This window comes from Carlito syrichta, unplaced genomic scaffold (genome assembly GCF_000164805.1).
Source record: "Carlito syrichta isolate Samal-C Ts95f unplaced genomic scaffold, Tarsius_syrichta-2.0.1 Scaffold314030, whole genome shotgun sequence".
NCBI classification, from domain to species: domain Eukaryota; kingdom Metazoa; phylum Chordata; class Mammalia; order Primates; family Tarsiidae; genus Carlito; species Carlito syrichta.
This window is the reverse complement of record NW_007258126.1, coordinates 301321-325012: the sequence shown is the minus strand read 5'-3', so window position 1 is coordinate 325012 and position 23692 is coordinate 301321. Positions and strand designations below refer to the sequence as shown.

The 23692-nt window shown below is 34.5% G+C and overlaps 1 protein-coding gene across 1 annotated transcript in view; it reads left to right on the top strand.

The window, feature by feature from the left end:
• The first annotated feature begins 4845 nt into the window (after positions 1–4845).
• The window catches only part of CERKL (ceramide kinase like), a 63708-nt gene continuing 44861 nt past the window's right edge, over positions 4846–23692 (top strand). Inside the window, 2 exon segments of the mRNA XM_008070854.2 lie at positions 4846–4864; positions 8822–9064. Coding sequence (XP_008069045.1) covers positions 4846–4864; positions 8822–9064 — 262 coding nt within the window.

Sequence of the window (23692 nt, the reverse complement as noted above, 5' to 3'; positions counted from 1 at the left end):
TCCAGGTGCTCCTGATTGTTACAGTCTAACCACTTTTTGATAAAATACTCCTCAGTTAATTTTGCTGTCTAGCTGTTTTCCTAAGGACTACAGGCAGAACTCCGGTTCACCTACTGTTTTAAGTTTGACTAGATTTAAAAACAGATGGTCTCACTTATATGTGTTATCTAAAAAAGTTGAACTCACAGAAGTAGAGTGTACAATGTTGGGGGAGGTGAAGGCAATGGGGAGATAGATGTTGGTTAAAAGGTACAAAGTTTCAGTTAGGGAGGATGAATGAATTTTGGATCTATTGTATAGCATGGTGACCATAGTTAATAATGTGTACTTAAATGTAAGAGATTAGGCCTTAAATGATCTCATCACACAAAAAATAATTAAATGAGATGAGGGATATGCTAAGTAGCTTGATTTAATTATTTTGCAATGTATGCATATTTCAAAATATTATATATCAAAACATAAATATATATGATTTTTATTTGTCAGTTGTATCCTACTAAAACTGGGAAAAAGCAAAGCTGTAATATAAAAAAATACTGGTGAAAAAGGAGAACTGTTGGAGATTGGGGACCAATAAATCCTCCCAAGAGAGGCATACAGTAGTTTTTAAAAAATAACATAGTCTTTCTTTTTTTTGAGTTTGAGTCTCACTCTGTTGCCCAGGCTGGAGTGCAGTGGCATGCTCACAGCCACCCCAGTGTCAACCTGCTGGGCTCAGGCGATCCTTCTGCCTCAACCTTTCATATTAATCTTATTAATTTTTAATATGGGTAATTTCATGAATCCCATCAATTCAATTAAATGTATTTGAGAACAATATGGATAAATCGAAAAACCTTAAAGTTGAGTAAAATAAGCCAGACTCAAAAAACACATACTTTATGGCGCATTAATAAAAAGTTCTAGAAAAGACAAACATAACCTGTAGTGATAATCAAACTCGTGGTTGTGAGGAATTAACTGGAAAGCAACATGAGAACACTTTCTGTAATACTGGAAAAATTCTGTTCCCTCACTGGGATAGTAGTTACATGAGTGCATAAGTTGACAAAACTCATGGAACTATGCCCTTACAAATCTGTACATTTTATTTTAATTAACATATATATTAATTTAAAAAAAACCAAACAGATAAGAGGGCTAATGAGTGTTTCCTTGAAGAAGTCCTTACGTCCACATCAAGGAGTTATGGTGAAGACCAGTCAAAATGCTTGGATTCAAATTTTGGATCTGCCCCCTATCAGATGTACTCATATGACCATGGACAAGTTACTTAAATTCCGTCTTGAGTTTCTTCTGTCTTAGGAAAAAGCACGTACTTTTTGTTAGCATTTAATTAGATGGTACAAGTGAAGTGCATAAGACAGCTCCTGGTGTATAAAACATGTTCATTAAATATTAGCTATACCTTTTAGGAAATGAACTTTTAAAATGGAAACAAATAAAATAACCAGAAACTATTTTAGGATTAGCAAAGGAAGCAAATTTTTTCAATTAATCACAAAAATATTTCCACTGTAGAAAAATTAGAAATTCGTATAAGCAAAATAAAGTACAATCTCATCCCTCCTAGTTTTTATATGCATATTCACATTTAAAATACATATGAAAATATTACACAAAGGTAGTCAGTAAATATATAAAATAGTAATGGAAATGTGCTGCGTTATTTTGCACATCTTTCTTGTTCCTTCTACAGTTTAATAGTTGAATAGCATTCCGTTTTATGAATATACTTTATTTTACAGAACCCAGTACTCTATCATTGTACATTTAGATTGTTTCCAAGTTTCACTTAAATAATGCTCGGGTAAGCATTCTTTTAGCTAAATTGTGTATATTATTTATTCCTCCCAGGTAAATTTCTGAAAATAAATTGGTGGATCAAAACTATGAATATTTTAAAGTATTTTCTTTTACTAATTCACCAGCCATGGTGGCTCATGCCTGTAATCCCAGCACTTTGGGGGACTGAGGCAGAAGGATTGCTTGAGCCTGGAAGTTAGACCCAGCCTGAGCAACATAGTCTCTCCAAAAATAAATAAGTAAATTATCTTTCTTTTCTACCATAAAAAACATGATAACATGTAATTCTGATTACAGGATGGAAGAATTATGGAGGTTTATAAGAAAATATTAATCTCATATCCCCTACCTCATAGCTCTCTTTTATTAGGTAACCAATGTTAAGTTTGTTGTGTGTTTTCCACTGTTTTTTAAATCTTCTTTAATAAAAATGGCATCACATCCCTCTGATTACTTTGTAACTTGCTTTTATTCTACTTATTCATACCTGTTAGCATGAATGCCTTTGTAGACCAGAACACAGAGATCATGCTAATTTCTAAGCTGCAGGAGATAACTGATTTATTCAACTGTTCTTCTGTAGAAGAACATGAATATTGCTTCAAATATTTTTGGTATTCTAAGTATTACTGCAATTAACATTCTGAAATCTTTTGATACATATTCCCAACTTGTTCTCCAGCAGTTACCATTTTTGTGTTCCCACCAGTGCTGGGACTGCTTCCCTTTAGCAGCACTGTCATTGAGCTTTGTTTTTGATCTCCTGCCAATCTAAAAGGCAAAAAATGGTATCTTGTTGTTTTAATCTGCATTTCTTTGATTACTAATTAGGTTGAACTTTTTCATACGCTCATTGGTCAATTTGCATTTCTCCTTTTGTGAAATATCTGCTTGGGTCTTCTATGCACCATCTATTAAAGCGTTTCTCATCTTGATGAAATAGATTATATAACTGTCATATGTTGCAAATATTTCTGTTCGTTTGACCTCTTGTTTATGATTCCTCTTTTTGAATCCTTAGAACTTTATGGGCATTAAGTAACTTTTTTTTTAGTTGGAATCTCACTCCATCGCCCAGGCTGGAGTGCAGTGGCACGCTGGTGGTCACCCCAGTGTTGACCTGCTGGGCTCCAGCGATCCTTCCGCCTCAGCCTTCCAAGCAGCCGGAACTACAGGCGCACCCTACCTTGCCTGGCTAATTTTTCATTTATTGTAGAGACGAGGTCTTGCCAAGTTTCCCAGACTGGTCTCTAGCCCGTGGGCTCAGGCAGTCCACTCGCCTCGGCCTCCCCAAGTGCTGGGATTACAGACTGAGCCATCGAGCCCAGGCAAATAATTTTTATGTTAACTATCTTGATCTGTGTATCTCTACCTTTGCTGTCTAACTTTGGGTTTCTCTAATTTATGATTATGTAAGTTTCTTTCTGATCTAGATATATTGGTGTATATTATGAAATAGTGTTCTATTATTCCTTTTCAAAAAGTTAGTTCCAAATCATCTTTTTCTATTTATCACTGAACTTAGATTTCACCCTTATCACATTCGTGCATTTTTAAATGTATGTAAATTTTTCTTTGGTCCATTTATTTATTCCTAGATGTTTTAATTATTATAGTTGTACCAAATATATCTACTAGGGCAGGCACTCCTCCTCCTAAGTTTAAAAACATTTTCTTAGTTAATGCAATATATTTATTATTCCAAGAGAATTTACAAAACATTTGATTAGGCTCTTTGCCCCTTTACTTTGAAGAAGACACCATTGAGATTTTGATTGAAGTTGCATTATAAGTAGATATTAATAATGAAAATATAATGAGAATACTGGCGTGGAAAATGTTTAATCTTGGAACTTGGTATATCTCCATTTATTCAGTTAATAGTCTCTCAGTAGATTTTGAATGACTTTTTCACCCCATGTAAGTCCAGCATCATTTTGCTAAGTTTATTCCTTATATACTATACTATGTTAATTGGTATGGGATATCTTTATCCCCATTACATTATGATGTCTTATTAATTACCAACTTTCTGACTTTCTGACCGCATTTTTTTTTTTTAGTTCTAATGTTTTTAAGTTATTTTGGAATTTACAAATCAGTTGTGATTTTATCTTTATCTTTAAATAGTTATTGTTTTAGCTCCCCCTTCCGTTGCCTCCACAAATGACAGTTTTTAAATTTCATTTTCCTTACCTATGGTGTTGATCAGAATGTCTAGACGAATTGGGAATGGTAAGAGTGACAATAGATATTCTTGCCCTTTCTCTGAGAATACTTCTGGCTTTCACTACTAAGTGTAATGTTGGCTGTTGGTTTAGTATCTTTAAATTTGAAATTTATAAGAGTTTGGAATAGTCACCGAATTGTTTGTTAACCAAAGTAAAGCACACACTCATTAAAGAACTCAGACTAAAGTACAGGACTTCAAATGAAAAGCGAAGAAAACTTATTTTACCTCTTACAGTTTTTCTTTCTTTCAGTGACTGTTTATTCTTCCCTGCCTCCCTTCCCTCCTTAGTGTTCTTATTTGTTTGACCATATTAAAAAAAAAAAAAAACTAAATTTATGTGTGATACAAGGTCATAATCAATATTTTATGCGATTAGCCTAGAAGTTATTTCTAACAGATAAGGGACTAATTTCAAGATTATTTGAAGGTATCAAAAAATTAGTTAAAAAAAAGACAAGAAACTAAATGGTAATAGGGAAAAGCATGTGTTTCTGTTTTAAAAAAAACAGAAACAGACAAAAAAGATGAGTCGGAGTTCGAGGCTATAGTGAACTCTAAGTGTACCTTTGAACAACTACCATACTATAGCCTAGACAAACAGTGAGACCATGTCTCCTAAAAATATATATACAAATGGAAATTGAATAAATGAAAAAATGTTCAATTTTGCTGATTGTTTGATTGATTTTTTTGAAAAACACCCACAGATGTAACCAAAACTGCAAGTTTCTTTAGGTGGGTAAGTGGTGTGACTTAATCTGTATGCATTTAGCTACTTGAAGCAGATACCCAGCAGCGCCCCCATGTGGAAGATAAGCTACCGTAAGTGTTACAGACCACTACTCTGTAATTCATTACATTCCATAGAATTTTTTAGGATCTTTGGCGAACCTGCTTTCTTTCATTCTTGAGAGTAGAAGAAGAGTATTCTCATGAAACTGGCCACATGCTTGCCTGCTAAACAGGTGCAAATACTGGCAATAAGTCCACATGTTCACCTACCTTACTGATTACTTACTGTGAGTGAGTTTGGGTTTCTTTGTAGATAGTACCATATGATCTAGATTTTCATTTCTAATATATTTAATTTATCCTTCCTTAAAATGATATCCAGGACCCCTTGAGGAACCCAGATGTCCTTAAAATATTATGTTGCTGTAAGTAAGAAAGGCTGTTTTCAAAGACATCACTCTATAGATTGTAACAAAGGAGCCAGATTGGAGGGAGTCTCACTGGTCAGTCAATGACAAGTTTGAGCATTAAAATGGAAACAAGAATTTTATTTAATTAGAATGTTGAATCTGTAAAAGGGCATAACTTCATAGCATGATTAGAAGGAACAAGCAATCTAACTTATGTTAAAGCAACGTTTTCAAAGAATGGTCCAGGGACTCTTCCACAGGATTGATGAGGTCAAAACTATTTTCATAATATTACTAAGAATGTAATTTCACTCTCACTCTTTCCCAAGGATACAGTAGAGTTTTCCAGATGCTATGGGATATCTGGTGACACCTTTGTCCTAATGGAGTATGAGCTTTCTCTTCTTGTGCTTTAGAAACTCTCAGTTTTAATTTCTAATACAATAAATATAGTATAAACCACATAAACCAAAATTATGGAAATCTTTAAGAGTACAAAAGGGGTTCTGAGACTACAAAGTTTTAGAACTGTTGCACTAGAGAAAAGCCAATTTTACTGACGTAGGTGAATCAATTAGTATGTACAGAAAAAGACTAGGGTGAGTCATTGTAAAGGCATAGAAAGCATTTTGGCTCAAGTACTTTCTATTGATAAGTTACGGTAATGATTGTAGTAATAGTGATGATTGTTCGGTTTTCCAAGACACATGAAATACTTTGATATTCAGGGGAATAAAAGCCTATTGAATTGAAACTTTGAGGGTGATGATTCTTAGGTCACTGAATGACTCAAGAGGGGCACCACAGGAAGACCTGAAACTCGAACCTCTTCTAAGTAATGACAGGCCTGAGAAATGCACTTTGGATTTACCTTATTCCACTGTCATAATCAGTGAGAGAAGAACTTTTTTCTTTTCTCCCCCCCTCCATCTCTCCTCCTTCCTCCTCTTCCCCTCATTCCTCCTCCACTTCCCCTCTCCTCCTCCTTCCTTCCTTGCTGTTTTTAATGGTATGTGTACTTTGTGAGCAATCAGAATATAGTTTGCTGAATGGTAGGGAGAGGCCAAAATAACTCCCTGAAAATACATGCAAGGAACCTCTTAAAACAACTGAAAGTCCTCACTCCAATCTGAGAATGATATTACACAAACTTCAAGGGCTAAAAAGCTGAGAGAGGTTTTCTGCTGTCTGTTGTTTTTAGCATGCAGGTCATCTCTGCATCTGTTTCTATTGATTATTTTTTTCTTTTTGATTGCATGAGAGATGTAAATTTTAGCATGTAGAGTTGCTGAATATTTTTGTATTTCTGTAAATATTATTAAACTTTGTTCTAGGATGTGGTTAAGTTGGAAAGAGCATCATCCTTTGGAGAGGCCTGCTTTTAAGGTATGTTAGGTGGAATCATGGCAGTCTTTAAGTGCTCACTAATGTGAAAATACTCCTCTAAGTATTGTCCGTAGTGTCCTATGAATGCCAGTGCTTTTCCCCTTGGGTTGGTAGGAACACCTGTGTGATTTCTGAGCTTTGTTCTGTTCATCCTTGAGTAGTTCTTACCTGGGCCTTGCACATATGAGGGAGGACCCCCCCCCAACAAACTAGAATTATTTTTCTGGAAGGCAGGCCTTTTGTAGTACAGACTTTTCCTGCTAGGTAAGTGTTCTAGGAACCAATTGACATAAGTGTACCAGCTAGCAATGTTGTAAGAGGCTGCATTCAGCTTCAGTGAAGTTTTTTTTTGGTAAGTTATGAGCACACTTGCCCACACTGTGCTGAGTATTCAGTATTTTTCCACCAAAAATGGCATCATTCCCATGTGGCACCCTCCCTATTCACCTGATCTCATCTGGGAGACTTTTTTTTTCTTTTTTTTTTTTTTTGATGAGAAAAGTCCTCAAGGGGAAACATTTTGCTGATGTGGAAGAGGTAAAACAAAAACTGTCAGAAGCACTAAAAGGTGTCAAATTTTATGAGTTCAAAAACTTTTGAGCACCCTAGTCTTTTGATGCAATAGGTGTATTGCATCAAATGAAGAGTACTTTGAAAGTGGCTAAAGTTTAAACATGTACGAATAAATACACAGTTTTTAATAAACAAATCTCAGTTTTTTGTATGGGTCCCCCCTCATATGCTAACCTATACACAGATGAAAACTCAAGAGGATCTTTGCACAGAGAGCAGACTCTTTATTCTAGCAGCCTTCTCTTCTCCAGTAAGTTGTACAGTAAACACTGGTCATCTTGGCCTTCCTGGACCCACAATTCCTTTTCAACTCAGAGGAATTACCAGGGTTATTTTACCTGTAGTGTGGCATAGAAACTCTCTGCAGGCAGTATTTTAGGGCAATCCTATGATTCACTTAGCTTCCTCTCTTCTAGGGATCACTGTTGTCCAATATCCGAAAACTGCTGTTTTATGTATCTTGGTGTGATTCTGTAGTTGTTTCAGGTAGAAAGTGAAACCAGTCCCTATCATCTCATGTTGACCAGAGCACAAGTTTTGAAATACTTATTTTAAAGTCTAAAGCATTTCTACTGTGAGAGTTAGTTGAAATGGATTTTTACGCAGCATTTTTTCCTGACCTGTAGTTAAAAAAAAAAAATTATTGCCACTATTTTTTAAGAATAATTTACCTTTTATTCACTATTGTCAAACATTTCTTTCACAGCATTGAAAACTGTAACAGAAAGATGTCATTTTTAAGGATTATCACTATGCCAGTTTTCTACTTTCTAACATTCTACTACATTTCCCAGCAATTACTGATACCTTCTCCAGTGGAAATTTTCCCAGTAGGTTACTAAGCCCAGATACTTCTTGAGGCACTGCATATTTTTCCCTTCTTTAGATTCTTGAATTGAAGATAAAATTGTTGTGGCTTTTGCACATGTTACTACATAAATAGACACCTTCTAGAGTTGTTTTTTGATTATTGAGAGTGATTTCGGTTTTCACTCATTCTTATAAAAAAGGATAATTTTGCCACATGAACACAAGCCCAGAAGGGATGCTGTAAACTCTGGGGAAAAGATTAGTAATCACTGTAGAATAAACAGATGTACACTTTGTATGCCACTACTTTTTTTTTTTTCAGTCTGATTATGGTAAGTTTCAGGAGGATATTTCTTTCTAGACTGGCAGGAGTTCATAATGTTTCCTACTCACAGAAATCCTACTTCTGCTTTTTGCCCATGTTTTACTTTACTAGAAATGTACATTTCCTCTTCTTTAAGGCTGCCTTCAACAAACCGTCATAACTCTCTTCTGTTAGTGAATTTTTTTTTTACCATGACTCTGTTCTTTTACCACCAAAGAACTCCTTATGTGATGCCACCTTATTATTACTAAAATGTCACTTTGTTTATGTTCTTGAAATTCTTTATGCATTAAATAACCTCAGCTTGTGAATGTTCTAGATCTGTGTGACAAGGACTCTCTTCCATTTATTCTCCACCCTCGCCCTGATTCTTGGGAAAATTGACCCAATTTTTCTTTTTCTCCCCTTTTCCATCTCATACACAGACTGACATAAAAGACAATGCATAGAATTACAAATGATAAAGATTTTTCTTGGTTTTGACTACTACTTATAGATTTACAATATAGACACAGTGGATTTGATTGGAAAATTTCTTTTCAGGTGATTCCAAGTATGACTTGCTGTGTAAAGAAGACTTTATTGAACTCAAAGACATATTCTCTGTGAAACTAAAACGGCGTTGTTCTGTTAAACAGCAGAGCGGTGGCACTTTGTTAGGCATCACACTCTTCATCTGTTTGAAAAAGAAGCGAAATAAACTAAAGGATTCTACACTTGATCTTATTAATTTAAGTGAAGACCACTGTGACTTATGGTTTAGACAAATCAAGAAAATATTGGCAGGTAAGTACTCATTATGGGAATTTTTAATGAGTCCAGTTTTTTAATATAGATTATTAATCTAAAAATGTTATATTTATGAGTACAAACAACCCTTTATTATGTTGAGGTAGTTTCCTCCTGTTCCTAGTTTGTTGAGTGTTTTTATCATGAGAAGATGTTGAATTTTGTCAAATATTTTTTCTACATCAGTTGACATAATCACAATTTCTTCCTGCATTTGCTTAATGTGGTATATTACATTGATTGATTTTCATAGGTTTAATCATCCTTGCATTCCAGAAATAATCCCAGTTGGTCAGGGTGTATAATTCTTTTAGTAGTTTATTGTATTTAGTTTACTAGTATTTTGTTGAAGATTCTTGCATCAATATTCATAAAGCATGTTGGTCTGTCTTTTGACTCTTGTAGTGTCTTTGTTCTTGATTTTCAGGTAATGCCGCTCTCATAGAATGAGTTAGGAAGTTATTCTTGAATGATGACTTTTGTAAAGAAGCTTTGATAATCTGAAATGACACTGTTCTTAAATAATTTAGTTCACTTGAGATTTTTTGGAAGAGTATTTATTTTTCTATTAATGTCTCTTTTGAGCTTAAATTTTGAGTTTTTTAGCTTATATTATTCTCCTTCTACCCACACATTGGTGGCAAGTACATATTTGGACTAGTTGACTTCAGAAAAAGAATTTTTTTGAAGATAACCTGTAAGGAGCCATGCTTTATACTTTGTCAATTTAACAATGATCTATTTTAGGATAGATTTTTCCAAAGCTTATTATTCAGGGAAAAGAGAACATGTTTATTAAAATATGTCTCCTAATAGACTCAGTATATTTGATTTTTGTAAATGACATTTCTATATTTTGCACACTAAATAAAAAGTATCAACATAAGTACAATGCTATCTGGATTTCTAGAAGTTATCTAGTTACAATGTAATTTGAATTTTAAGGTTTTTTTTAAATATAGGTTTGCAAATCTGTTTGATTTTCTTTTAGACCATTTCTTCCCATTTGTCAGGTTGATCAGCATAGACACAGCTGGTATAGTTGATGGTGCAGTTTGGGGTTACATAGCACAATGCAGAAATGGATGCCAAAGAACAGGAACACAGTAATGTTAGAAATGTACAGGTTTGCCATCATTAATCAAGAAGACAATGAGAATACAAGTTGGTCAAGGGCAACCAACTGATAAGGTTATGCTCATAGAAGATGAGCTAAGGTGACACTGCATTAAAACTGGGAGGCTCAGTTACTAAGTGGCTCCATGCTTCCTTGTTAGCCCCTTTTAGACCTCTGAGGAGATCTGATTCTTTCAAGAGGGCAAGGACTTACAAAGACTATGGCCTAGTACCTGTCTCTGAAAACAGAGAATGTGTGTAATTACCTAAAAGCATTCCACTTTAATAATGGGTCTTTTACAATGTTATTTCGAATTTATGTTGAGACTTTTTAAATGTCAAAATGAAAGTAAAAAATTAATCATTTCAATCGAATTTAACTTTATTAACATGACCAGGTATTCATAAGAATTGTATGATCTGTAAAATGAGAATGCGCCATTTGATTAGGCGAGTTAAAGCTCTTCCTTACATTTAAGGTCTGAAGAAACCTTTTCCCATAAGGCTTGTGAAGGGCCAGACTGATGCAACTTCCTCAATATATCTGACCGGTAAAACCAAGAGCAAGTAATCAGAGGACCTTACAACAAAGCTCAATTCAGTAAAAGCAATTTTACAGGAGTAGAGGGACTTGTCAAAAACAAAACAAAACAAAAAAACCCCCACACTATCCTAATATTTATTCAGCTTAATGAATGATGTCTTGGCTTGGTCTAGGATTAAAATCTAGACAAATTAGAGATGAATAGGCTATATATCTTTTAGGCTATCATCCTCTGAGAATGTTACTTTTTGTACCTTTGATTCTCATGACTGTTGAAGACAGTAAAATATAAAGAGTGCCAAAAAAGTATACATATTTTAGAAAGGAAAAAACTGCATTAAAATTATAATACTCAATATATACCCGCCTGTTATATGGTGAGGCTAGCATTTGAGCAAATGTCATACTACACATTGCTACTGTAATTCAAGTTTGGAAAGCAATACATAGATAGCATCTCTTAAAATGTATATACATTTTTTGGGTACCCCTGGTATATGGGTCATATTTTCTGGCATGATCCTGGAGTGCAGTGATTCTGCTGATTAAAAGCAAACAGGTTGACTTTTAAAATCAACCAACACAAACAAACAAAACAGGGTTAAAATTTTATAATGCAGATGCAGGAGACTAACCAAGTCTGAATAAAATAAAGACTGCCCCATTTCCATACCAAGTGGACTCAGGATTCTAAAGAAGATGCCAACTCCTCGTCCTCACTTCCTATAAGTACCGTTCTGGGTCAGCTTCATCGTACATACATGAATAGCAAGCCTCCAAAGCACTTTCCCAATTGTTATGCTATATTGGCACTTTCCTTTTAAAATTAAGGTCTCAAGAAGTATTTTTTGATGTTTCTTTTACTTTCAAATTCATGTAACTCTAGTAGTCATTAATTTGCCTATCACTGGAGAATCAAATACAATTGGCTCAAACCACATCCCCTAAACAGAAGAAGCCCATGTCTTTCCTGGTCTCTCTGGGATGAGGGCTAGCTACTACTCACCTTTTCCTGGTCCTCTGTGCTTCAGATTTCCATCGAGTTGTGTTTATGTGTGGATTGTCATCTGTCTCACATTCACTGTCCCTATTCTGTCCTATGCTGCATCAGAATTGGCAGGTGGTGATTGTTCATTGGTTCCACCTCCTCCACAAAAAATTCCCCATCTGAGGAACTTGCTTGAAGCTCATTTGACTTAAGTTTGGGAGGTGATGAATGAAAGTGTATTTCACAAAAAATAAATGACTTACAGTTAAATATTAGACATGTCCCTATAATTTTATTCTTTTCAACAAAAATTATTTATTAAAAATGTATGAGGGGGCTTCAAAAACCCTGAATTTATTTTTTAAAAATTGTGCATTTATTCTTACATGTTTAAACTTCAGTCACCTTCAAAGTACCCTGTTTCATGCAATACACCTACTCAGATGCTTTTTCCACTGCTCAAGACAGTTTTTAAGCTAATCAATTTTGATGCCTTTTCATGCTTCTGCTGTTTAGTGTTTCACCTCTTCCACATCAGCAAAATGTTTCCTTTTGAGGACATTTTTATCCGGGGTGGTGGGGGAGACATTGCTGGGGTGAGATCAGGTGAATATAGAGGGTGGGGGTATGGGGCTCATGCCGTTTTTGGTCAAAAACTGCTGAACACTCAGCATGGTGTTGGCAGGAGCATTGTCACAGTAGAAGAACCAGTCACCTGTTTGCCACCACTCAGGATGTTTCTTCCACAAACTGTGGCACAGCCTTCTCAAAACTTCCAGATAAAAACTTTGGCTTTCTGTTTGATCTGGAAGAACACATTTCAAGTGTATTACAAGGGACCTACCCTCCAAAATATAATTCTGGGTTTTATGTGTCCCCATTCATATTTAAATGTATTATTCCTTTCTATAACTTTATATGATATTGGTTACAAACTAATTTGCAAATAAGAAATGTATATTTCGTTAAACCAAATACTGAAATTGAATTTTTAAAAGTTTCAAAGTCATGATTTTCTTTTCACTTCTGTGAATGTTATATTGCATTCTGAGCTGGACATTCAGTGAAATTAAACTAATTGTGTTAAATTCTGAATGAATAGTATCACTGTTCACTGAATGAATAGTATCACTTTAAAGGATGTTAACATAGTAAAAGAAAATCTTTTTAAATCAAGCCTCCATTTTTATCAAATTTATAACAAAATATTAATGTATGAAAACAGTTATCATAGCAAATTTTCTTAATAAAGAACTAGAAAAAATCACCATATATCTTCAACCTAGAGCATGCCCTCTTAATTCTAGTAAGTAGCAGTATAAGAAACTAACCGTGAATAAGAGTCTGCAGACACAATCAACTGTAGCATTTAGACCCCCAAGAACTTTGCATAATAGGACAAGCAGAGAAGTGGAATATAGATATTTAAATGATCAACTAAAAAGAAATGGAAAACATAAAAGAATGATGTATTTTCAAAAAGGACAGCATTCTTGTTATGACATACGTATGTGTGAATCTCACTTTTTAAAAATTCATCCCTCTTAGGATTTGTTCTTGAGTCTGAGAATTGAGAGACTCTCATTGCGTCCCAGCATGGGCTTCCTTCAGACAATGCTCAGTGCTTTTAGTGTGATTCTGGAATCAGGAACCATGAGTGTCCAAGATTTAAGCAATGTATTGAATGCACATATGTAGACTCCTACACGCCACACTTAACCAAAGACACCTTAGCAGGGATTAACTATAGGGGATAGAACATTCCATATTCTTGTTTTGAACTGTTTTTAAAGGTTAACCAGTACTTAATCCTAAGGCATGTAAGGTTATCACTTACTTCCAAGGATTTTACCATGTGTCTGATTCAGAAGATCTTGGTAAAGGCTATCAGGTATGATAAGGGTTTCTCTTCCAGTTTTTTGTCTAGTATCAGCTCTAACAGTCACTACCCTTTCTGTTGAAAGCGAGCTAGAATCAGTTCTTTAGAAATGATCCACTTCATTTATATTTGGGGTGAGTAACAGCTGACAATCTTCCATGGGGTTTTCACTAGCCTCTATGGCATTTTTATCCTAAGGGAGGGGTATATTTTTTTATGTAATTGCTTATAATTAATCAATAAAAATAATTATTGATGTCTTCTTAGACAGAATTATATTTCTGTGTTTGTCATTGAAAGAGTATCTTGAGAATAGGAATGAAATATATTCCTTCTCAAGTTTTTCTGACATATTTTCAATCATTTGCTAGGAAGAAGGCCTTTTGACTGTGTTTGTATAAAAAAAAATTTGGAGAAAAAATTGAGATAGGCTTTGTCGGATCTTATTTGATTATACTCAAAACTCCATCTGAAATTTCTCTAAATGTTTCCAGTAAATGTTGAATTAAGTCTTCATGCTGTTAATAAATTAGTTAACAGTTCTTCCTTTACTGAAGTCATTATTTTAAAAATTTGAATCCTAATGATAATAGCTGACATTTGTTAGCATTTACTATGTGTCACTTTTGTAAGCAACTTTTACAAATTGTCTCGTTAAACCCTCATGATAATAACATAAAGAACTGCAAATATGTTTTCATGTAAAAAGGGAAATAAAATTACTTGTTTTATGGTTTTATAGTGAGGTTTGAGGAATGAAAACAATACATGACATAACTAGTAGTAAAACTAAGTTGATGCTTATCATTATTATAATCATCATCATTTCATAGTTTATGCACAAGAAAATGAAGGCTTAGATAGTTTAAAATTGGTTAATCTAAGGTTAAGCAACTGCTAGGTGGTGGAGAAACTGGAAACAAATTCATATGTGTTTGAATCCAGAGCATGAACCCTTGACTGACATACTCGTCCTCCTAGGTAATTGGCACACTCTACAATACTTTTTAAGTATGCTATATTTAATGATGCTATAGACTTTACTGGAAAAAAAGGACTCTGTTAGGATGTATCTGTATCATCTTGTTTGAAGATTACCCCTCTCAGTGTTCTTTTCCCAACATTAATATTCAGAACTTTAGACTCTTACAGCAGGCAACATTTAGAGGCAGCAGTAATAATATAATGCATTTTTCAATACTTAAAAATATTCCCATGATTGACATTATTATTAAGGTTCCTCAAATGCCTTGGGATGAATTGGGCATGTGCTATGAAAAAGATGTCAGATTTTTTTTTGTTAACCTAAAGGTATTTTAAAAACACGTACAAGCACACTGGTTTATGACTGATTACCAAGCCTTATGATTAGCAGAATTTCCTAAGCAAAACAAATTCTGTAAGCCTACAGGAGAGATTAAAATTTGAATCAATCCTTAGATGAGAGTATAATGGATTGTCACTTAACAACTTTTGTCACTGAAAAGAAATGAAGTAAAAAGTAATAAAACAGCACTCTCCCAGTATGCATAAGTAGGAAATACATAATATCTTCTATTAAGCAACAAATCATTATTAAGCCCCCTGGCATTCATTAGAGTAGCATTAATGATAATGAAATTGTGTGGCATTTATACAGATATTATATATAACTCCAGCAATTTTAATTTGCTCTTATGTGAATACATTTGTTGCTGTTTGAGGCAGGTAGCTGGATATTTGCAGTGGCTACTTACTGAAACATGTGGTGACAAGTTTTCAAATTAACCATTTTTTGTCTCCTTATCATTAATCAAGCAAAAACAAGTATTTCCTTCCTTCCTCCTTCCTTCCTCCCTTCCTCCCTTCCGCTTCCCTCCCCTCCTCTCTCTCTCTCTCTCTCTCTCTCTCTCTCTCTCTCTCTCTCTCTCTCCTCTCTCTCCCCTGTCTCCCCTTCCCGTTCTCTGTCTCTCCCCTCTTCCTCTCACTCTGTCTCTCAGACTGGAACCTTGTGGCATGATCATAGCTCATCAGCCTCCAACTCCAGGGCTCATGTGATCCTCCTCCTCAGCTTCATGTCCTGAGACTGCAGGTGTATGCCACTGTGCCTGGCTAATTTTTAAATTTTTTTTGTTGAGATGGGAATCTTGTTATGTTTCCCAGGCTGGTCTCAAGCTCCTGGCCTCAAGTTATCCTCCAGACCTGACTTCCTAAAATGCTGGGATATCAGGTGTGAACCACAGAATTAATCCTTTATTTTTTGAAAAAATACCATAAGTGGGAAATTTTGTATTTGGGAAAAGTGTGTTTGCTATTTCTCCTAGTTAAAAACCTTAGTTCTTTTTGTAATGAAAAGAGAAGAGGTGGGCAAAGGTGAGACCTGTGTCAGGTTCCTTGGGCCCTTTGGAGCATCTAATGCTTGGCTGTGTTGTCTCCCACCTTGGTGCTACTTCTGAATTGCAAAACATCTCCATTTTGCAATACATAAAGAATCAAAAGGCTTTCAGGTTCAAACTTCACACATTTTTATCCTGAGGCTTTTAAAACTGTTTGCCAGAGATATATATCAGTAAATGTGTCAGAAATAGAATGACTGACTTACCCTACTTCTGACATCCTGGGTGGCAGGATGATCACCGTAGGGTAGCATGGTCAGGCCTTCTATCTCCTTTTACTTAAATGAGTGAAAAACATATTAATATTGGGTTTATAAAGTTTATGAATAAGTCACTATGACTGATGGGATTTTTATTTGGATCATCTGGGTTTGGTTAGGAACCGAGATGCATTGCCACTCACTTAGCATCTTTGTCTTCTGTGAGCTTTTGATCTCCTGTCTGTAAAATGAAGTTGATAATGTCAATCTTGCTAGGTTATTGAGATGCTTAAATATATATGTATGTAAAACAGCAGGTACTCAATAAAGGGTAACTCTTGCTTTTATTGCATATTTCTCCAGGTTTTTCTGAGCTTCTATACAGTCCATAGATCCAAACCCTTTAGCCCTTTAAAACCAAGATTAAGCATCGTCTTTGCAGAGAGGGTGAGAGGGACTGTCGTTATACTAATGAAATTCATCATTATCACCATCATCAACATAATTTCTTGGTGTGTCAGGAAATGTACCAAGTGTTTCACATATACCAACAGTTGTTGATTTTCACAACATCCCTGAAACAGGTACTATTATTATTATTATTACTTTATAGGTAGGGAAGAGGAGACATGAAAGGGTGAAGAATTTGCATAAGTTCACACAGCTATAAAGTGGTGAAATTGGGATTTAAACTAGGAAATCTGTACCCACAGTCTGTGTTCTTCACCCATGATGCTCTCCTGACACTTTCAGAGTTAAGAGGCATATCCCATAGTCTGTAATGTAGCTGCCAAGAGAATCTAATTTTAAACCTGATGATGTCTGGTAGCTACTGTCTTTGGTGTGTTGGTAAAATTGTTTTATCCTCATAACGCCTACCTTGGGTGCATATGTAATTGAGCATCAAATACATAAACACTCAGAAATTGATGGGTGTCAGTAAAATTGTTTATGGTTAATGCATACATAATCTGTGTTTGATATGTTTGAGGGTGGATTGGTTCTTAAACATTCTATTTGACTTTTAGTTAAAACAGTTATAAGCGTTCATATTAATGTTGTGCAATTGATACCATTCTCATGTACTTGACTAACATGCCCGTTAGTAGTGACTGAAATTGATCTGGCAATTTTAGAGTTGTTAGACCCAGAAGATGAGAGAAAAATATTAAAATGTTTATAACATGAAATTACCTGGTGAGAGAAAGAGAGAGATTGGACTCAGATTTCCTGTGCTGGTGGATGTGGGTGCCTGAAACTGAAATAAAGGAGCAGAATTAAAGGGAAAGATAAGGAGTTTTCCTTTTACACAAGTTGAATTTGAGTTTTCTTTGAGTTATAGAGGTGAAGTTGTTTTGAGAAGCTCCTCAAAGTTGGTTCCTGTGTTTTTTCAACCTGTTTCCAACAATTTGGAAGCATTTATTCACTTTTTGACACTATAGGATATTCCTGGCTTGTCTCATACATTCTCTGCCTAGTCCTGGAGCCAGCCATTTCTCTAAGAAACTGTGGTTCCTTTTCTTAGAACGGTATTAGAAAACCAATATCTGTGTGCTATTGTTATGTGCTCATTGTTGCTAGGATGTCATAACTTCTAGGCTCTTGCAGCAGATAGTTCAAAAATAAGTATTAGTAATCATGAGTTCATATTGCGCTCTCTAATTTCTGTCCAACCTGACAGGGCTCTTCCTTGATGCTGCTCCTTTTTTGTTGTTGTTTATTTATTTGTGTCTCCCTTCTCCCACAGTAAGAACTATGGCGCCCCGAAACAATGCATCTGCTCATTTGTTGAATCATATGATGTATATAAACTAGCTTCAGAATAGTGGTGGCCAAATCATTATGAAAAATAAACCTGATCAAATGAATTCAAGATTTACTGACAGTTTTTTGGTCCTGTAGACTGAAGGTGTATATTTCAAGTACTGTGTTCAAACATTATTTGGGTTAGCTGTTTTCCCCTTAGTAATAGTAACATCATCATTTGAAATATAGTTGGCTTTGTTTCTGTTTGTATTGAGTTTTAGATTTTTTCTTTCCATCGTTTTCATTATATTTTTTGAACACATAGAGAATATTAACACGTTTCCAAAAGGAAAAAACTCTCCTTCCTATATCATTTCCACCTCATCTCTCTTACTCCCCCCTTATAGATGATCAATTGCATTGATTTCTGGTTTATCTTACTTATATTTCCTTTTGAACAATTATCAGATATATGTATTTTTAATTTTTCTTTTTTTACGTAAAAGTAATACACAATATAAACTCTTCAGCATTTTGCTTTTTTACTTAACAACATTTATTGGAAATCATTCCTTATCATTTTATACACAGCTTTTTTAAATAGCTGTATAAGACTCCATTGTGTTGCTTGTATCATACTTTATTTAACATGTGTGGATATCTTTATTGTTTCTAATATCTGTGATTAAAAATAGTGCTGCAATAAATACTTTTGTGCATATGGTATCGTGAAGATAAATTTCTAGAAGTGGATTTCTACAGTTTAAGGGCATGTGCGGTTTTGTTAGATATTTAATTCCCTTTTATGGAACTTATACCATTTAAAAAAATTTTTTGTAGAGACAAGGTCTCACTTATACCATTTAAAAAAATTTTTTGTTGCCTAGGATGGTCTCAAACTCCTGGGCTAAGTAGTTCTCTCGCCTCAGCCTCCCAAAGTGCTGGGATTACAGGCATGAGACATTTATACCATTTTTTTATGGTTACCAGAACAGTATAAAAGTCAACTCATAACCTCATCAACAGATTTTACTTTCATGCTTCAGAATTTTTCCAGTGTGAAAGTGAGAAATGGTATGTTAATGTAGTTCCAATTTACATTTTATAAAGTTATGAGTGAAGTTAATTTTTTTGTGTGAATTGTCTTCATGCCATTTGCTCATTTTCTGTAATACTTTTGGTCATTTCTCCCTCAATTCTTACACGTTTTATTTTGTATTTTAGGGATATTAGCACTTTTCTGTGATATATGTTGTAAATATTTTTTCTTAACATATAATCTGTCTCTTATAGCAATTTTCTAATGCAAAGTTTTTATTTAAAGTATTTCATGTAGTTAAATTTACACTTCATCTTTTTGCATCTGGTTTTTGAGTCATTGTAGAAAGCCTTTCTTTACACCCAAGTTATAGATAAATTCATCCATGTTTTCTTCTAGTACTTATATATGGAATTGCATTAAACCAAAAAGCTCCTGTATAGCATGAGAAACAATCAACTGAGTGAAGAGACAACCTACAGAATAGGAGAAAATATTTGCAAACCACACATCTGATAAGGGTTAATACTAAAACTACAAAGGAACTCAGCTGAAAAGCAGGAAAACGACCTGATTAAAAAATGGGCAAGTGATCTGTATAATAAGCATTTCTCTAAAGAACACATTTAAGTACAAATGATCAACAGGTTTGTGGGAAAATGTTGGACTTTATTAATCACTGGGGGAAAGCAAATTAAAGGCACAGTTAAATATCACCTCACACCTATGAGAATTACTATTACTAAAAAGACTAAAGATAACAAGTGTTGGTGGACTGTGGAGAAAAGAGAACCATTGTACACTGCTGTTGATAGGAATATAAATTAGTACAGCTACTATATTATGGAAAACAGTATAGAATTTCCTCAAACAATTAAAAATAGAACTACCATATGGTCCAACACTCCCACTACTGGGTAGATAGCCAAAGGAAAAGAAATCTTTATATCAAAGAGGTATCTGCACTCCTGTGCTCACTGCAGCATTAGTCACAATAGCCAAGATATGGATTCGACCTCAGTGTTCATCAACTGATGAAGATAAAGAGAATGTGGTGTGTATATACATGGAATACCATTCAGCCTTAAAAAAGAAGTCGTTTGCAACAATAGGAGTGAATCTGGACGATATTATGTTGAGCAAAGTCAACCAGGCAAAGAAAGAGAAATACCACATGATCTCACTTATATGTAGAATGTAAAAAAGCTGAACTCACGGATGTAGAGAGCAGAATGATGGTGAACAGGGGCTTGGGTAGCCTGGGGAGCTGGGAAGATGTTGGTCAAAGGATATAATTTCATTAAGAGGAATACATTCAAGAGATCTATTGTACAATATGGTGACTACTGTTAATAACAATATATACTTGAAAGTTGTTAAAAGAGTAGATTTTAAGTGTTCCTACCACAAGTGATAAGTAGGTGAGATAATGCATATGTTAATGAGCTCAATTTAGCCTTTCCACAATGTATATATGTTTCAAAACAGCATGCTGTATATGATACATATATACATATCTTTTAATTAAAAAAATTCTCTGTAATTGGTCTTTAACATATATTACAGCACATAAATCTTTTCAAGACTCTTTATTTTTACAATGAAACATTGCTTCTTGGAATGCTAAAAACAATGTTTTTTTTTTTTTTTTTGAGGCTCTGAGGATAACTAAAAACTTCTCTTAAAAGCGTATCTAATTACTTATATATGATCCAGAGAAGAAACTTTGAAAAAACTTTCTAACTGATAAGATCATTAATTAAAACATATTCATCAAATTATTCTCTAATATCTTTACGATTTCATAGTTTGTGAAGAATTAAATGTACACTTATTTCATTGGATTTATATGAAGCTAATCATATTTAAATGTTAATTATTTTAACTAATTCTGTGATTGACTTCTAAGTAGAGAGAGAGAAAAAAAAAATCTTCCCTAAAACCAGTTACATATCTCCTTTTAGACTGCATTTTTAATTGGGAAAAATGCTTTAGTAATATAGGTCTACTGTATAGCATCTTTTAAAATTCATCATAAATGTGTGATATAATTGGCTGAATTTTCTTTCTTTATCTTTGCTTTTTCACTCCTGTTCTCTTTATCTAAATAGTGTTAGCTCCTTTGTTATTTAAATTCTGAAGTATTGAAGTGATTCTACTAATTGCTGTTCAGTCAGTTTCAGCTACTAGAAATAGAGTTATGTTTACATTGGTGGGCTGCATGTACATTTAGGAGTTTTATGGCTATGTTTTGATTTTAAGTAGACTATGGCATTAAAATTATTTTCATTGATATGTGTAAAAATCCGCATCTATAAAATTTTGTTGACAGTAAAGTGAAATTAATGCATTTTAATATAAACTGTCTAATATAAAATATCTCTAACTCTCCTGGAAAGTTGTCAGATCTTGTGTAAAAGGCTGTTACCATCGTTACGTATTAACTAGTCATAGTTTAATATTAATTGCTTCTGAGACTTGTAGGTGAGGTCTTTATTTCCGGTGTTTGGGTTTTATCTTTGCAACAGTTTGGTTGCTTTCTGTGTAAGATAGTTGTGAATATACACGAGACTATGACAGGGTTCTGCGTTCTTAACTTTGATGAACACCATGCTATTTCCATCACGCTGCACTCAAAACAGCACAGATGTGAGTCTGGGAGTGGCGTCCCTGCCACTCTCATGAGCCTTTGTTTGGAGAACACCCTGATTAACCCCCACCCTTCATGGTTCATTGACTCACTGATAGATCAAGTTTAAACTAGTACATATTAGCACATTTGTTACTAACAGAGGAACAGTTGGCCATTCTGTTTTACATTGCTGGTTCATTGCAAACTGGCATGCTAAAAAGGTCTATGCTCTAGAGTATGAATCGGGAACTTATCAAGGTCCAAGCACCAAGTCAGTTGCATGTTAATGTGGAATCATACCTATATTTTAATTTTGGATTATCTATTTGGGAGATGCTTGCACTGTTATAAAGTTATGAATAAATGACAATTGCCACATTAAAATTCATTTATTTCAAGGAGTTCTGGGGATTTAGGTATCTTGATATAGCTTTCATATTAAACAGTTTGCCATTTTTGGATGAGAGCAGAGCAAGTCATGACTACCTAGTGTCTTGTGTTACAGCAATTTAAAAATGTTTTTCGTAGAGTTCTTTGTAACTTGTGATTTTATGTAATATGTATTTGCATATTACATGGAAATGTTTATTGTTTAATCAAGAGGACTGGGTTGCATGTCTGTTTTCTCATGAGAAAAATGAAACTGTCACTTTTTTATTTATTGGTCAATTAATTCATTATTAAAATCTAAAGAACTTTTGTTTTTCTTGCCTTCCTAACCTAATTTTCAAGGTTTTTAAGTGTTTTTCTTCTCATAGTTCTTTTCATGGAAGATACATTTGCTGAACAATTTGGCAGTTTCAACTGGTGAATTTTGTCTTGGCTTATCGTTCCTCACTGGTGCCATCCCCTGGGCCACCTGCTTTTCTGCATTTTCCTTTCTCTCATGAGATGGTGAAGCTTCAGTGCCCTGTTGGGGGTGGAGGGACAGCACTCTGAGCTCAAGCCTAGAATAAGGCAATGAGCTTGCTTTTCAAAATAAACCAGTGTCATGTAGACTAAAGACTGTTTCTTTCATGTCCCCTGTTTGATTTTTATTATAACAGATGATTTGTTTCTGGAAGACAAATTGATTAAAGTTCTAAGCAAAAGAGCCAGTATTTACTTTCAGTGCTGCTGTAAATTTAATTTAGAAAAGATTTTTTTTACCATCTCTTAAATATGATTTTTTTTCTACTGGATTTAAATTTGTAGATGTAGGAAATAGGTATGAGAAAGAAATTGAATTTTTTTTTTTAAGTTTAACTTGGCGGTAATCCTTAATGTTTTTTTCCCCCAAAGAATTTAGATGTTTATTACAAAATCTACTTTTGATAAATCTTTGGCTCTTTATTAAGAATTTATCTTAGCTTTTTTGTTTTATTTTATGAATTAAAATAAATGGTTTTAATTTTGGACCTCTTTTTATCACAGCAGTTTAAAGAGAAAAACTTGTTGCTTAAATGATTGTTTTGCCATGTTGACCTTTTGTTTTCTTTAATGCAATCAGAATTTTATAATTTGTTTTTTAAATTCTTGAAAAAAGATTATTTAGTGTGTATATTTATTGTCCTTCTACTGTGTGTCAGACACTATTCTAGAAACTAGTAAATACGGCAGAGAACAGAATCACAAAGTTCTTGACTTCACAGATCTTATATCCTAGTGGAAGGAGGGAAATTGATAAACATCAAATAAATATATTTCTACTATGTCAAGTGATGATATGTACTACCAAGCCGTGGAATGAGAACATTTGCTGTTCTATACACGGTGGTCAAGGGAGGTTTCACTGACTGTAGAGTTTTAGGAGAAAGCTGCCAGTAATGGGGAAGGGGAGTCATATGGATCTCTGAGAGAAAAATATTCCCAGCAGAGGAAACAGACAATGCAAAGAATTGAGCAAGAAGGTCATGTTTAGAGTGGAGTCGGCAGGGGGCAGAGTAGGTCCCGGAGGTGGTTGAGGGTGTGTCAGAGCTTGTGTGCTGGACGTATAAAAAAAGTTGCAGCCGAGCTCGGTGGCTCAGCCTGTAATTCCGCGCCTTTGGGAGGCTGAGGTGAGTGGAATGCCTGAGCCCTCGGGTTCGAGACCTGCCTGGGCAACTTGGCGAGACCTCATCTCTACAA